At 37.5% G+C, this 17,816-nt stretch overlaps 1 protein-coding gene across 6 annotated transcripts in view; it reads left to right on the top strand.

Moving 5' to 3' along the window:
* Nalcn (sodium leak channel, non-selective) overlaps positions 1-17,816 on the top strand; it is a 303,181-nt gene that overhangs the window by 114,356 nt on the left and 171,009 nt on the right. For all 6 annotated transcript variants that reach the window (XM_060391666.1, XM_060391663.1, XM_060391664.1 and 3 more), the window contains exon 12: positions 12,907-13,074. In XM_060391666.1, the coding sequence (XP_060247649.1) occupies positions 12,907-13,074 (168 nt within the window). The remainder of the gene's footprint in view (positions 1-12,906; positions 13,075-17,816) is intronic.

Raw genomic sequence — 17,816 nt, 5'->3', positions numbered from 1 at the left:
TAGGTTACTTCGTATTATACAATAAATTGTTTAGAAAAATCCAAGATAAATCACTCTATCATTAGGAGTCAACTCAGTCTAAATCAGTGTCCTTTAAGAAAGAAGAACCCTGGGTAAGATGATCAATCCTCACTCAGAAAGGCAAAAGGGTCAGATGTAGGTAGAGGGAGAAAACAGGCAACAGGACAGGAGCCTGCCACAGAGGGCCTCTGAAAAATTCTACCCAGCAAGGTATCAAAGCAGATGCTGAAACTCATAGCCAAACTTTGGGCAGAGTTCAGGGAATCTTATGAAGGAAGAGGGGAGACAGAAAGACCTGGAGAGAACAGGAGCTTCACAAGGAGAGCTACAGAACCAAAAAAATCTGGGCACAGGGGTCTTTTCTGAAACTGATACTCCAGCCAAGGACCATTCATGGATATAACCTAGAACCCCTGTACAGATGTAGCCCAAGGCAGCTCAGTCTCCAAGTGTGTACCCTAGTAATGAGAACAGGGGCTGTCTCTGACATCAACTCAGTGGCTGGCTCTTTAATCACCTCCCCCTGAGGTGAGAGCAGCCTTACCAGGCCACTGAGGAAGACAATACAGCCACCAGTCCTGATGAGACCTGATAGGCTAGAGTCACCCTCCCTCTTACCCTAGAGGGAAGGGGAGGAGGACCATCGCCCCTATCAGTGGACTTGGAGAGGGGCCTGGGCGGCAGAGAGGAGAGAGGGAGGGTGGGGTTGGGAGGGAATGAGAGTGGAGGCTACAGCTGGGATACAAAGTGAATAAACTGTAATTATTAAAAAAAATAATAATAAAATTTTAAAAAAGATTTAAAGGCATTGGATTCTTTACAATAAAGTCAGAGAAAGAAAGAGGATCCTGGGCTTAGTTCCTCACAATAAGTTCGCTAGAACAACCCACCAAGAAGTGTCCCTAGTTCTAAATCTGTCTTTGTCTCCTTTCTTCTATGTCTGTTCCACTCTATCCCCAGACTTGTATTCCTCACTTGATCTTTGATCTAAACAAGCAAACAAACAAACCCTTCTAAAATTCAAAGGCTTCAGAAAGTAAATGGCCCTCAAAATTCCTTCCAAACACTTAGGTTCTCTGTAATAAGCTCATATGAATATGACTCTTCTTATCATGGCATTTACAATGGGAGGAAGGAAAAGCTTAAGAACCTTTCACAGAAACCAGTTCTGCCTGGTGATGGAAAATCCACAGGAAATAAACTGAAAAAGTTGTTGCAGATGATTCTGTGGAATTATTTTTATTTTTGTTAGTGCGAGTTTTCTAATAACCTTGAGAATATCTGGAACAAGTAATTCCATGGGATCATCCCTCACAATAAATCTACGCATCACTTAAGCAGTATTGCATAATCGATGCTTATACTCAACAGCCTGGTCCTTCAAAAGTTAGTATTTTTTTTCCTTTTTGCTTCAGGGTGTTTATTCAGAAACAATGTATAGACAGAGTAAGAAAGTCCTATGTGTCCCTTGATCTTACTCTTCTTCCTATTCTACAGAGTAGTGCATTCATCATTCCATTGCTTGTCTTATAAGACTACTGAGAATCTATAAACAGTTTGGTTTTTTCTTTCATTCGTTATGACCCTTTGAGAATACCCCTGTTGCTGTCAGTGCTGTTTGCTTATTTGTTCCATGGATAATGACACTATGGTTTTCAGTGGCTTTTCTTTTGATCTTTTGCCATAAGATACAATGCTTCCATAAACATTCTCATCTCTGATTTCATGCCACTTTTGGAAAAGTCTTTGAGGATTTTTTTTTCAGAACACATATATTGGCTAGAAACTGTAGAGATTAGGATACAACAATATTCAATGTGGCTAACTGTGCTTGAAAACTCTTATTCTTCCAATTTGTATTCCTACCAGACCATATGAACAGTTTCATTTCATGCTAAATTCATGGTCATTCAGATTTTCAATTTTATCACTTTTATAGAAGAAATCAGTGTATATTAATATACCTGGTCTTGATTACTATAGAGAATTAACTCTTTTCATCTTTTCTTAACTTCTTCGATGTGCAAACCCGGCAATTTTCAGCTCCCTAGTGATGGCACTGCAGATCCTCCTCCTGAGGATGGCTCTAGACAACTTGTCTCTTAGCTCTTATTGGTTGTCTTGGTTTCTATGAAAGTTATCAGTTTTAATAACATAAGACTTAGTAGTCTTTAATTTTTTTTTTATAAACTCGAGTGTCTTGGGTATTTAAAATTGCTTAAATGTCAGTAAATAGGTTTTCTAATACTGTTCTCTAAGAAATAAAAGAAAATCTATCTGGTTAGCTCACTAGATAAAGAACATCAGATAAAAGCTATTTGTGAGAAAAGCTTATAGCAAACCACTAACAGAAGTGACCTTTATTAACATAATAAAGGCATCTATGAAATCCTACAGACAAGGATGAATGATGAGCATTACTTTCGCTGCTTCTGTCCACTATTTTCTGGGATCCAAATGGGACAACAAAAGCAGAAGAAGAAATAAAGTAAGAATTAGTAAAGAAGAGAAAAAGAGAAGAAAGAGAAAAAAAGGAATCAGAGAAGGAAACATGAAACAGTTTCAAGTGATGCATTTGTCTACATAAAAATTCTAAACAAACCTGCAGACATCTAGGAATACATTTCATCAGAGACATGAAAGATCTTTGGGGAAAATTAGAAAGCATTATTGAAATGTGCAATAAAAGAATTGAAAAACTAAATAGACATGTCTCTAACAACAATTAAATTTCTGTATAACATGAATTTATTTTGGCCCACAGCTCAAAGAATTTCAGTTTCTGATGAGGGCAAAGCATGAGTGTGGGAGGAGTCCACAACAGCGCTACACATTACCCTGAGCCAGGAGACAGAAAGCTTAGGTCAGAGTCAAAAGCCCACTCCCAGTAACCTACATACTCCATCCAGGCTCCTACTATAGCTCCATGACCTAAAACTGCTGCCGTATCTGGGGAACCTAGACTACACAGGATGAGCCTATGTCGGACATTCAAGATGCAAACCACAACAAAAGCTCATCTGACTCTGGGCCTCGTAGATCTTACACGGTTTGTGATTGACCCATCAGACCGTGTCAACAGTTTGTGACACAAACTAACCAGTTACAACCCCCAAGCTGTCAGTTCAAGAGAAAACTGTTGAGATGAATGGCTAAACAGTTCAGCTTATGATTAGAGTAATCTTATTTCATCTAACATAATGTTCAAATCTTTTAGAAGTATATAAAAAGTAATTGTCAGAAAAAACTTACCTAATAAAGTTTTCCCAGAAAATGAAATTAAACTTAACAATAATGTCAAAGATTGCTGCAATGACAGCATGTTTTACTTTTGTAATTTGATCATTTCTTGTTATTAATTTACTCCACTGTAGGTGTCAGAATTTGTTGGAACTAAAATAAATGATTTGCTTTACCTAATTTAATTCTAACACTTATTGTTAGAGCAGATGGCTTTTGAGGAAGACAGAAATTAGTACAGAAAAGAAGGATTTCTACAAAGCAAGTACACTTTATGAAAGCCCTGGTGCTTCCACATCTCACTTGCAGACAAAACAGAAGGGACATTGTGGCGCTCCAAACAAGTCCTACCTCATGTCGACCAGAAATATCATGGCAATGCATTCTGAGTCAGGACAAGTAGAACCATTAAACCTTCATGTCTTGAAGACAAAGACTGGGAACGCTTTCCATTGTTTTATCATGAACAGGAAGATCTATTGCTTGGAGCCTGTGACATAACAGAAAGCTACTGTGGGCCTCAAGAAGTAACAACAGATAACATACAAGAATGATAAAACCAGGCTCTCTTACAGACTGCTGACAAGAGAGGTTGTATCTACAGTATCAGCAACCAGTGGCCTCCAAATTCCAAAAGTCTAGCCTGCTTCATTTCCACCGGTGCAGGATAAAGGCATTTATAATTTGTCACCCATAAATGTTCATGCATTAGCATTGAATTAAAAGAATAGCACAATTTCCACTTTTCCTTTTATGTTAAGTGTTAATCAGTTAATTTTTCTCCTTCCTTCCAAATTTGACATTCATCTAGCTATTCAACTGCATGAGTTCAATTGCAATACAATACACCCTCTTTGATAATAACATAAAAATTTTAAATGTCTTTGAGATTTATTTATTTTTGTTTTATGTATGTGTGTTTCTTTGTACCACAGGTTTATATCATTTAATTTTTTTAATATGGACCCATTATTGGTAATTTTTCTCCAACACAAGAAGGCTTATTGTTCTAAATATTAGATGGCATTTGATGTTATTATCCAATGAAAATTAAACTTAAAGAATGATAATACAAGAATGTATGTTACTAAGAAAATGACAGCAAACATGACATCTCTTTTCATGGGAGGTTTGTTTCATCTTAAACATCCTAGGCACAGTCCATCACCTAGGGCAGCTACAGCAGGAACTCAATCAAGAAAAGAGGCAGGTGTCCCTTTTGTGTACTTGAACATGGGATATACTCACTTATATAGACCTATAAGATATGATAAACATAATGAAATCTATACACCTAAAAAAGATAATCAATTGAGCGGACATGGGGTAAGATGATCAATCCTCGTTTAGAAAGACAGATGGGATGTGCATTGAACATATGACAGGAGTCTACTGAGCGCATCTGAAAGACTCTAACTAGCAGTGTTTTCAAAGCAAAGACTCATGACCAAACCTTTGGCAGAGTACAGGGAATCATAAGAAAGAAGGGGAGTTAGTCTGATGGGGAAAGGATAGCAGCTCCACAAGGACCAAATATATCTGGGCACAGGGTCTTTTCTGAGACTGACATTCAACCAAGGACCATGTATGGATATAACCTAGAACCTCCGCTCAGATGTAGCCTGTGGTAGCTCAGTAACCAATTGGTTTCCCAAAGCGAGGGGAACAAGGACTATTTCTAACAGGAACTCAATGACTGGCTCTTTGGTCTCCCCACCCCCGAAGGGAGGAGCAGTCCTGTTAGGTCACAGAGGAGGGCTTTGCAGCCAGTCCTGAAGATACCTGATAAAACAGGATCAGATGAATGGGGAGGAGGTCCCCCCTATCAGTGGACTTGGAAAGGGGCATGGTGGAGATGAGGGAGGGAGGGAGGGACTGGGAGGGAATGAGGGATCAGGACACGGGCTGGGATACAGAGTTAATAAAATGTAACTGATAAAAAAAACAATAATAAAAAAATTAAAAAAAAACAAAAGAAAGAAAAGAAAAGAGGCAGGAAGCAAAGCAGAGACTATGGAGACATTCTCCTTACCGGCTTGTTCTCTAGAGTTTTCTCGTCTGTCTTTCTTTCTTTCTTTCTTTCTTTCTTTCTTTCTTTCTTTCTTTCTTTCTTTCTTTCTCTCTTTCTCTCTTTCTCTCTTTCTCTCTTTCTCTCTTTCTCTCTTTCTCTCTCTCTCTCTCTCTCTCTCTCTCTCTCTCTCTCTCTCTTTCTCTCTTTCTCTCTTTCTCTCTTTCTCTCTTTCTCTCTTTCTCTCTTTCCTTTCTTTCCTTTATTTCTCTCTCTTTCTTTCTTTTCCATCTTCTCCTCTTTCTCTTCCTCCTCCTTCTTTTAAAATAAACCTTAATTAACTAAACCCAAAGTAAACACAGCTTAATGGAAAATTGGAATATCCATTCTGAAGTTGTGGACTTTCACATTGGGTTTTACACGTTTACTATCAAATATATTATATGTACTTATCTACCAACAAAACAAACAAACAAAACAACCATGACAGAATTAGAAAAAGTAACATATTCTCTCTCATAACTCATGCCTATTTGCAGTATTCAATGCTTCTTTGTCCTATAATATTTAACGTATGACCTAATATTTAACCTTTCTTGTTCTCTTGAAATGTAACTATAACATGAAGTATTAGGAGAGTGAAAGCTTGTGTCTAGAGATTATTCAGGGATTAAGAGCACTTTTTGCTCTTCCAAAGGGCCAGAGTTAAGTTCCCAGCACCCACATCAAAAGAGTTACAACTACCTGCAACTCCAGCCCCAAGGAAGCTGATGACCTTTTCTGGCCTCCATGATGATTTCTCTCTCCCTCTCTCTCTCTCTCTCTCTCTCTCTCTCTCTTTCGTACACACACACATACACACAAATTTTAAAAACCTAACTCATTTTTTTAGAAGGAGGGTGAAAACCTAACCTAAATATGGTCCTCAGGGATAGGATCTCTGGGGGTGGGGGTTAAGATTAACCTTATCTGATGCCACATCGATGGAGTTCTCAGGACTGAGCATCACTGCTTTATCAGAGAGAGAAATTGAAGAATACATATTCACACATGATCCTCATTTCTGCTATGTAATATTGTGCCACCTTGGGACACTCACAGCAAGGCCATCACTAGGTACAGGCCATAGACTTTGAAACAGAACTGTGAGCCCCCAAAAAATGTTTTTTCTGTGCTTACCCCTCTTTGTGGCATTGTATTATTTGCAACTTGAGAGCCCAGCACAGTGTGTATTCTTCAAAGGGGATGAAATAACCTCTAGAAGGCTGAAAATTTTACCCTTGGTTTTGGGTAGTCTAAAAAGAAAAAACAAAACAAAACAAAAAAAAAAGCACTTTATGTAAGCAACTCTTCAAGTAAGACATAGATATTCAGAAGCTATAAATACATACGTATCTGTGGCTTTCAAGTTCCCAAGGAAGTAGTAATTGGAAACAAACGTTTCACTGGAAAAGGAGGTCAAAGCAAAAGGAGGATGGCAGACACTTCAGTTGGTAAACTGCTCTGTATAAACATGAGGACCTTACAGTTTACATCGTCATAGACTGAGCAGAGCTGGGCATCCTGGGACAGAGGCAGGCACAGAGGCATCTCCAGATGCTCATGGGCCGGCTAGTATGGCACTTACCGTGGCAGAAAACAAAGGGCCATGTCTCACACATGGTGGAAAGCCAATCATGACACCACAGTTGTCCTCCCAGTAACCTCCACAGGCTGCCATGCTCAGATACTGTGGGCAGTACTGCTTCAAAGAAAAAGGGAAAGAAAAGTGAGGACAGATGAGATGGCCCAGTGGCTGATAACTAGCTGCTCTTCAAAGGAGGCAGGCTCTATTACCAGCACTCACAACCTTCTGTAACTCTGGTTCCAGGAAATCCAGTGCACAAGGCCTGAATATAATGGAAAACATACATGCAGGCAAAACACTCACATATTTAAATATTTCTAAATAAATAAACATCTTTAAAAGAAGATTTCCATATATCATGTTAAGTGTTATGAAGAAACGCAACAAAACATATTATTGAAAACTTATTACAAAGCTTATCTTAGCTTTTAAGAAGGAAAAATTCTATTTAAAAGTACTCACAGGAGGTGAGTTCTACATGGATCCCGTATTAGTACATAATGCCACAGAATGAATAAATTATACAGTGAAAGGATTTGTATGGGCCTGGGCTTCTGGTTCAGGAACAATGAACCACATCCCATGGTCTTGATGGAAAGATTTCCAAGGTAGTGGACATGAGATGGAGAGAAAGAGGAAGCTGAGCACAAGAGAGCTAACAGCTGACTTTGATAGCAGAACCCTCTGATGAGGATCCGCCATCCCAAGAGTCCATTGAGCGGCTGCCACACTCGGGGGATGAACGCTGAGTGACAGCTGGGTACTTACTACTAACTACCACCACACACACACACACACACACACACACACACACACACACACACACCTACAAGACTGGACAGTTGCTTGGGTAGTTCTGTGGGAGTCCTTGCGGGTACTTTGGCTCTGCAGACAGCCTATCTACCTTCTTCACTTTAGAAAGTTTCACCATTCCCACCTACCATTAAAGTTGAGTTCACAAAAATATTTTGGAATTGCTTTTGGTAAGTTGGCTCTCAAGCTTGCCTCCTGTATGTTTCTAAGAACTCTGCTATCTTCCTCTGAATTCAAATCCTCTGCCAAACTTCACAACACACACTGAAATAATTAACTAATTAATATTTAATAATTAACTACTTAAGCTAATCCTCTACTGTAAATTGTGACAGCTTCCCAATGAGAGGCTAATCTACAACCTCAAGTAAATTAGGATTTTTTTATGCATATTTTTGTCAGTAAATGTTTACTCTTAGAAATTAATGCTGTTTCTCAAAAAATCTACAATGTTTGCTTGTAACAATTCACATTAACTTAAAGAAGAAGTACTTAATCTCACAAAAATCCAGAACTGGGAAAGAAGAATAATTGACAAGAATATAGGTTTTCCCAAAGATGACACTGCAGCAAATTAATTTGACAGCATGTTAGTCATGATCTGCTTGGCAAAGAAATCTGCACCTCAGTGGTAACGAGAAGTGCGCCCTCAAAGGAAATGAATATCCCTCCATCTTCACCTTGACCCCTGAAAGGTGTACTGAATTTTATGTAAAATGTCTTATCCTTACATTAAGCTGGAATTCAAACTTAACATCGTTTCCTGGATTGAAAAACATCAAGAAATTGACTTAACAGGACACAAGATTTTTAAAATGTCTGTAGATCCTTGGAAGAAACAATTTTACTTGGAAAAGTGCATGTCTTAAAATTTTAGAAGAGGTTACATATTTCTTGGAAAAATGAAAGCAGCTAATCAGGTGGATGAGCTGATAAATATAGACAGAGTTATATTGGAACGTTCTTCCCTAATGTTATAAAATGGACAGTGCTCAGATAACCTTTACAGTAGGGTCTGCCTAATTTCCATGCTCTGATCACTGTTACTTAAGAAATCATAGATCATATAAAAACTATAAAATTCAATAGTCTAATTGACTACACATGACAATGAACTGATAAGTAAAATTACAGGCAAAGTTCATATGAAAAAATAAAGCCCTGCCAGGCCACAGAGGAAGATGATGCAGCTAGCCCTAATGAGACCTGATAGGCTAGGGTCAGATAGTTGGGGAGGAGGAACTTCCCTAGGGAAAGGGCATAGTGGGGAGAAGAGGGAGGGTGGGAAGGACTGGATGGAGACAAGGAAGGGGCTATAGCCAGGCTACAAGGTGAATAAATTGTAATAAATAAACAAATAAATAAATATTTTTTAAATTAATGTATGACTCAATAAAATCCACAGGTGATTCTTATGTCTAGATTCTAGATTCTAGAATGTATTCCACGAAAAAAATAATAATAATGCCTATTAGAATCATTCATGATATATATCATTGCTTCCAGGACAAAAGCTGGAAATACACTCCATGGTATCCTTTAGTTACCATTTGGACCATTGCACAAAAATATTGGTGGTGTTTTTACTGAATATAATAGACTCCTGTTAGTCAGTGATGTGACACAGGCCAGTAATCCCAGCACTCAGGGAGGGAGAAGCAGGTGAATCTCTATGAGTTTGAGGCCAGCTGCTCTACAAAGTGAGTCCAGGACAGCCAGGCTACACAGAGAAACCCTGCCTCAAAAAAAGAAAAAAAAAAAAGACTCCATTATTACCACTGTACTGTGCAGTAACTGTCTGTCTTAGTTTGGGTTTTATCGCTGTGTAGAGACCTCATGACCATTGTGACTCTTATAAAGGAAAACATTTTGATGGGAGCGTACAGTTTCAGAGATTTAGTCCGTTACTGTGTCAGAAGCATGGCAGCCTGCAGGCAGACAAGGTGCTGGAGAGGTAGCCGAATGCTCAGGATCAGGGTCCTCAGGCAGCACAAGGAGACTGTGCCACACTGGGTGCTTGAGTGCTTGAGGGGGACCTTGAAGCCACCCTCACCGTGGCAAGCCTCCTCCCACCAGATCACACCCACTCCAGCATGGCCATACCTCTAATAGCGACACTCCTTATGGGCCCAGCGGTCATACACGTGAGACTATGCGGCCATAGCTAGTCACTGCCTTGAGGCTAGGTCTCTACAACTGAGGAACTAGTACCTTAACTCCCCAGCAAATCTGAAAAGTAAGCATTTCACTTACAGACGGTTTATACACATTCCTAATGAGACCCAGGGAACTTAAAAATACCTGAATTAATTTAGTTCTGTATATACATATGTGTATGTATATATACATATTTGAGAGTTGTTTACATTGAAAAGCCAGTAGCTTTTCTCTCTTCTGGAACTAACTAGGTAGAATAGTAAACACACACACACACACACACACATCATACTCACACACATAGTCACACATATACGTATATAAATATATGTTATATGCATATAGTAAGTATACATATGCACACACAAATATGTGTGAGAGTTTTATTAAAGAATATAGAATAAGATCCGAATAAGTAGGGTAATATAATATTTTGTCTGTGTTAACTAGATACTAACTTTTAAAGCCTATTCTGTACACTTCATTTATCATTTTGAGACAGGGCCTCAACTTCTGAAAATCTTCCTGCCCCAGCCTCCCCAGTGCTGAGATCACAGGTTTATGCCACCGCACCAGTTCAGAGGGTAGTCTTTTAAAACAACAGTTGAAGACAGGCGGATATGAAAGTGTACATTTTATAATGCAAAGTTGTAAAATAAACTCCTAAGTAAGGAGTAAACATATTCAGTACATTTAGCAGACAAAGATTAATGATTTCAATATAAATAACTCTCAAAATTGGTAAGAAAGACAAAATAACACCACAGAGCATTGACAAAGTTATGAACAGCAAAACACAATTACTTTAAAAAGAAATTAACTCTAAGTGATCAATACACACATTTCTGCAGTAGAAACATTATATCTGATTGTGCTCCTACAGATCAAAATTTTGGGACAAAGGCAACTTTTCTGCATTGCTTGGAGGCAAATGGTTTGTTATAAAGGTATTTTTGTGCTTTGTTTTGTTTTGTTTTTTAGAGGGGTGGAGGGTTCGAAACAGGGTTTCTCTGTGTAGCCTTAGCTGTTCTGGCTTTGTAGACCAGACTGGCCTTCAGCTTAAAAAGATTCACCTGCCTCTGCCTCCCTGAGTGCTGGAATTACAGGTGTGCACCATTGTGCCTGGCTTATTAGAAGGTTTTGAAAGTGATCTTTTGCTTTCCAAACTTTAAAACATACAAGTCTGTCTTTTGTTCTCTCTCCCATAATGCCAAGTATGGAAACATATTTTAATACTTATGCGTTTAAAATCCTCAGTAAGTCTCAATAAAACAAGGTGGCACATACCTCTAATTCCAGCACTCTGAAGTTTAAGGCAGGAGGGTGGAGAGAGAGAGGCCATCTTGTCCTACACTCTTGAAATATAAATGTTAGTCAATTACCGATGTGTAGGAGGATAGCGAGGAGAACCTTGTGTTTAATAATAAAGAGTTTGGCTGTGATTGCCTAATGATTCCTACAAGTGCTATTAGTCAGTAAATTAAAATAGAGACTATTGAATGGAATAATTGATAAACACTATGGAAAATTATGTAGATGGTGCAGAGGGCCTTTTTCCTTTAATCTGTAGTGACAGAATGCTTGTGAAAAAGAAAAGGAGTGTGCACAGTGATGTTTAAAGTGCAAGCCCTGTATGTAGAGACACTGAGAAGACAGTGCAGAACATTAACGGGAGCCTTTGACAAAAGTGGACTAAGGAGCTTATGCACATTTCCTTGAACTTGTCTCAAAGTTAATTAGTATTGGGGTGTGTGTGTGTGTGTGTGTTAAACTTCCTGACTCTATGTAATGTTGCTCATATGTGTGCATGCTCATCCTGGATAACTAATCAGAGGACTTGCTGCAGAAGGCTGATTCTCCCTCCTTCCACCATTAATTGTCTGTAGTCCTTAAGCAAGGCGTTTTGCGAGATCCCTATCCATATAGGCATGCCAGCTGGTGTTGTCATTGTGCTGGTTTTATTTAGGCAACAGTATTGTTGCCATTCCATCAGTGCAGTTTTCCTACATAAACAGCAGACCCTGTCTCCTGGTAGACATTCTGGTCGGTATTTCTTTCTCCTCTTCTGCGATGTTCTCTGAGTCTTTAATGTGGGCCTTGCTGTGTATGCAGCAGTTGAGGCTGGGCATCTTGCTTACTGTTTTTTTTTTTTTTTTTCATTTTGACTAGTTATAGATTTCTGTAATAGCCTCTGTTCAAATAGAAATATCTTTGATGAGATATTAGAACTAGATTTATCTATGGACATAAGGATAAATATTTAGAAAACAATTAGAAATTAAAATACATTGCCTTCCTGAGTATTCAGAGTACAAATGTCCATCAAAAATAAAATGAAGCAGAATCTGCAAACATAGTAGCTGTCAAAAATAGCCTAAGTACTTCTGCATATCTAAATTTACATCTGCATTGCTTCTAGCATCCCACTTCTTAATATGTTATTACTATAATTCTATCTCTTACATTTTCCAATTATGAGTGGAAGAACAGTCTTCCTGATAGTCAATAATGGTTAGAAAGAAATTTAATTTCCAATAATTTTAGTGTGTGCTAAGATATATATATATATATATATATTATAGCTAATCCTAACACTCACTCTCATGTCCTTTAATCAGAAGTTAATATGGTATTGCCTATTTGAATTCCAATTATAGCTTTTTTGTATAAAATAAGTATCACCTCAGAGTAGATAAGCAATGTTATTTTTTGCTACCTATATTTGTGCACTTTATACTACTGTTATTTTCTATTTATTTATTTATTTATTTTATTACAATTTATTCACTTTGTATCCTAGCTGTAGCCCCTTCCCTCGTCCCCTCCCAGTCCCACCCACCCTCTTTCTTTTCCTCCCATGCTCCTCCTCCAGTCCATGGATAGGGAAGGTGCTCCTCCCCTTCCATCAGACCCTAGCTTACCAGGTTTCATCAGGACTGGCTGCTTTGTAGCTGCCATGGGCTATATCTGTACAGGGGTTTATATAGGAGAAGGATGTATAGCCTCAAATGTCAATCATGGTGTCTCTTATTTCCTCTAGGTGGCTTTCACAGTCCTTTTTGACCTGGAAGCACTCCTGAAGATATGGTGCTTAGGATTTGCTGGCTATGTCAGCTCGTCTCTCCACAAGTTTGAGCTGCTGCTTGTTGTTGGAACCACTCTCCACGCGTACCCAGATCTTTATCATTCTCAGTTCACATACTTCCAGGTAACACTACTGTAACTACAAATGCCTATTTCTCAGAGACTATAAATGGTTTCATAATACTGTTATAGTAAGTGACTCCCATATATACAGTTGTTATAGTAAGTGACTCCCATGTGCACACACACACACACACATATATATATACACACATACATATATATAAAACCACATATTTAGTAATATTACTTTGAAGTAGGCTCAATGACTTAACTACCAGAAATAGTACTTTAACAAATTGTAACCATTGTTTTTAAAATCCTGAGAATTCACGGTAACATACAAATCTTCAACAAAACTCCTCCCAATGAATGGTAATATGGTAATACATACTTAGATATATACAAAAACCACATATCTATTTATGGATATAAAGTTCTAAACAAAATAATATATTAGCACAAACTTTAAGGGGAGGAAATATGAGTTTATTTCAAGTGAATATCCTCCTTGTAAGTTTTCTTACTAAGCAATAGTTTACTATGGATGTATTAAATGTTATGAAATTTACCTTTACAAATTTAAATTCATCTTACATTATTATTTGCAAATTGTTTATTTCTTTCTTTTGTGATAGTTACATAATGGTAGTTGTAATTATTCTTTCATAAAAATTATTTTTTCCAAATGTGATAGCAATTAGATAGCATTGTTTTATAATTAATTAATAAACATTAATTATTAGTTACAACTTTTAAGTCATTTGGTACTAGAATATACTCACTGTACTGTTAAATTCATGATAAACATGATTATTAAATTACTCACATGTTAATAGTCTAATAAAAGTGTCTCCAGTGAAGTCAAATTGATGACTTGCATTTGTATAATTTATCATGGAAATATCAAAATATACATTGATATTCTATAAAGAGCTATTTTAAATAGTTGTGGAATGAAATGGCAGCAAAACTTTAAATTATTAACTTAGAGAAAAAGGATTTTAATTCCTTAGATCAGTGATTCTCAACCTTCCTAATGCTGCAAACCTTTAATACAGTTCCAATTTTGTGGTGACCCTCCGACCATAAAATTATTTTTGTTGTTACTTCATAACTATAATTTTGCTGCTGCTGTGAATTTTAATTAATGTAAATATTTTTGGAGATAGAAGTTTTCCAAAGGGTTTCGACCCACAGGTTGAGAACCACTGCCTTATAGAAAATACAGTCAACTTTAAGATTTTGTTTGTTGGAAATACCAAATCCATTATATTTAAAACAGTGCTAACTCTCACTTACATAATACAACTTATGAATGACATAGAACTTCATAAAAAGACATGAAACCTTAGTCTACAAAACTTGAAAACAAATATTCCTCAAACCCAGACTATAACCGAGCTTCTATAAAGCAGAACCTATTAAGATGGTGAGGCATTTTGATAGCTCTGACTCTTCCTCACAACATCTTTGGATATAAAGACCACATCACTTATAAGGGTCTATCATAATCTTTAGAAACCATTAGTGAAGTAGTATGTACAAGAATTTTAAACATGATTTAAAATCACTTAAATCATCATTTTAATCTTCTCTTAATTGGGAGTTTTGTTGAAAATTTGTATGTGTTACTGTGAATTCTCAGAAATTTGAAAACAATGGATAGAGCCTGTCCCTACTCCCCTTACTAAGGAAACCCCATGGATACTGAACTGCCCATGGAATACATCTGAGCAGGGGGTCCAGGTCCTCTCCATGCATAATCCTTGCTTGATTTCAGTCTCTGCAGGACCCCCTGGGCCCAGAATTTTTGGCTCTGTTGGTTTTCTTGTGGAGCTCCTGTGCACTCCAGGTCTCTGTCTCCCCTTTCTTCCATAAGATTCCCTGCATGCTGCCCAAAGTTTGGCTATAAGTCTCAGCATCAAGGCTCCTGTCCTATTCCCTGTCTTCTCCCACTTCTGATAGCTATCCTGTTTGCCTTCTGAATAAAGATTAAGCATCTCCCCCCGGGTCCTCCTTGTTCAGCTTCTTTAGGAGTATAGATTTTAGTATGTTTATCCTACATTATATGGCTAATATCCACTTATAAGTGAGTTTGTAACACGTGTGTCTTTCTGCTTCTGGGTTACCTCATTCTTCTGTCCATTTGCCCACAAATTTCATGATTTCCTTGTTTTTTTTTTTTTTTTTTTTTTTTGATTTCCTTGTTTTTAATACTGAGTAGTATTCCATTGTGTGAATGTACCACAATTTCTGTATCCATTCCTCAGCTGAGGGGCATCTAGGTTGTTTCCAGATTCTGAATATTATGAATGAACCTGTTATGAACATAGTTGAGCAAATGTCCTTATTGTATGGTTGAACATTTGAATACATGCCCAGGAGTGGTATAGCTGGATCTTAAGGTAGCACTATTCCTAATTGTCTGAGAAAGTGCCAGATTGATTTCCAAAATGGTAGTACAAGTTTATATTCTCACCAGCAATTAATTCTGCTGCCTGCTCTTTGATCACCTTTCCCTGGCAGGGTGGCCTTACTAGGCCATAGAGAAAGAGGATCCAGACAGTCTTGATGAGACCTGATAGTCTAGGGTCAGATAGTAGGGGAGGAGGTCCTCCCCTATCAGTGGACTAGGGGAGGGGCATGGGGAGCAGGGAGGAAAGGTGGGACTGGGAGGAGATAAGAGAGATAAGAGAGGGGGCTACAGCCCAGGATACAAGGTGAATGAATTATAATAAATTAATAATAATAACAATAATAATAATTTAAAAATTAAAAAATAAAGTAATAAGGGTTCAAATTACTTTTAAAAATCCACAAATAATCATGTATGTATGTCAGTGGGATACATTGTGTTATCTTGATTTGTATATATATATATATGTATATATATAAAATATATAAAATAGAGTCAAATTAAAAATACATTAAATAAAAAATAAAAACAATGGTTAGAGTTTGTTAAAGTAGTATTTTTGATAGCAAAGTCATTGAGATTTCCTCAAACTAATATTACTAAATTACTAATGTTATTAAAACCTAGTACACATGTTTATTTACACATGCATACTAAATGTAATAGTTGATCTTGATTGTCAGCTTGATTAGACCAAGATCCAACTAGGATATTAGTAAGGCAGACCTCTGGGCATGTCTGTGTATGAGAATATTACTGAAGAAGACTAGCTAAAAAGACTCAGCCATGTAGGTGGTAACATCACGTAGCATAGGGACCAGTGTGGACTAAAGCATCGTGATGGAATAAGTCCTCTCAAAACTGTGAGCCAAAGTAAATCGTTTTTCTCTTTAACTTATTTTGTTCAGAAAAAAATTTTGTCATAACAAGAGACTATTGACCAGTACAGTAAACATGCCTGTCATTAGTTGTTCTTGACCACAGTTGTCTAGAGCTGAACATTAGCTTGAACATTTTGTGTCTATGTTGAGACATAATTATAGATGATATGCCTGATAGTCAAAACATTGAAGTGTCTAGATTACAAACCTGTTGATCAAGTTCAGAAGACTGTCAGTGAGGCACATGATCCCAGCATTCTGTCAGTGGGAGGATGTCAGTAAGTTCAATGGCAGGCTGGGAGTGCATCAGGAGTTACAGGACGAAAAGCTGACAGCAATATCAGGAAGCATAAGACTGATTCAGGCAACTTCATTTCTCACACCAGTGTTATCAAAAGTTGCACTAAGAGTTTATGTACGCATCTTCATGATTTATTCAGCCATATGTGCAGTTAATTTACTTGACATACTGAAAGCTGTGCATCCTTTCTCAGAGTAGGAGCAATGAGGTTCACCATCAGTTTTTCCTGCTGAATCAAAGTCTGGGGAAATAGGAAAGACTTCATGCATGGCCAAAGTGAGAAGCTGAAAGTTGTGTGGTTTTACAGAGACTCCAGCTATTTCTTTACTTTTATGTTGACTTCTTTCTTAAGCAAGCTTGTTCCATGTGGCTGGCAATGATGGCTTCCCAGAACTTCAGGCCTTTTACGGTTCCTACGAGATGCCTATTGGAGATAAACAAACAAGAAACAGCAACCAAATCTCCAATTGAGGCACCCAGCAAAATTCCTGAGGATAACTCAGGTCACTGGATATTCTGGCCAGGCCTGTGTCATGAAACTTGGGAGGGTCTGCCTATGTCTCATGGTGTAAGCATACAGCAGAAAAAAAAAAAAAAAAAAAAAAAAACTTCAAAAGGAAAGCAAGACATATGAGCATGTAGGAAGGCACTGGAAAGGCAGAACACTGAAAGGCAAAATCCAACAAGCTATGTTACAGATGTAAAACCTGTACAGACCTCACTTTTAAAGTGTATTCCTGCTATTTGCTTATTCCAAATAAGGTAGCCATCTTTTTCAGACCACTTTGTCTCCTATTGATGGTGAGCCAATCAGAATTGCCCTTCTATGTATAATGTTTTAGTTAAGCTAATAACACAATTTATTATTTTAATATTTCTAAATTTAAAATGCCTCTTAGGATTGATGGCCTGTCATATATTAGTCAGCAACATTTTAATTTTATTCTTAGAGGTAATTGAAAAATGATAACACCTTTTACCTACTGAAAAATGTCATCCTTCTTTGATGACTATTTCAAATTTTTATCACATGCCAATTTATACTTTTTTAAGTTTTATTTTTTATTTTATGTGCATGAGTCTTTGGCCTATGTATATGTATGTGTACTACATACATGCATGATGCCTACAGAGGCCAGAAAAGGGCATCAGATACTGTAGAACAGGAGCTATAGGTGGCTGTGAGCCACCTGAGGTTGGTGCTG

This window comes from Meriones unguiculatus, chromosome 9, assembly GCF_030254825.1.
Source record: "Meriones unguiculatus strain TT.TT164.6M chromosome 9, Bangor_MerUng_6.1, whole genome shotgun sequence".
NCBI lineage: Eukaryota > Metazoa > Chordata > Mammalia > Rodentia > Muridae > Meriones > Meriones unguiculatus.
The sequence above is the reverse complement of the archived record's forward strand: the minus strand, read 5'-3'. Positions and strand labels throughout refer to the sequence as shown.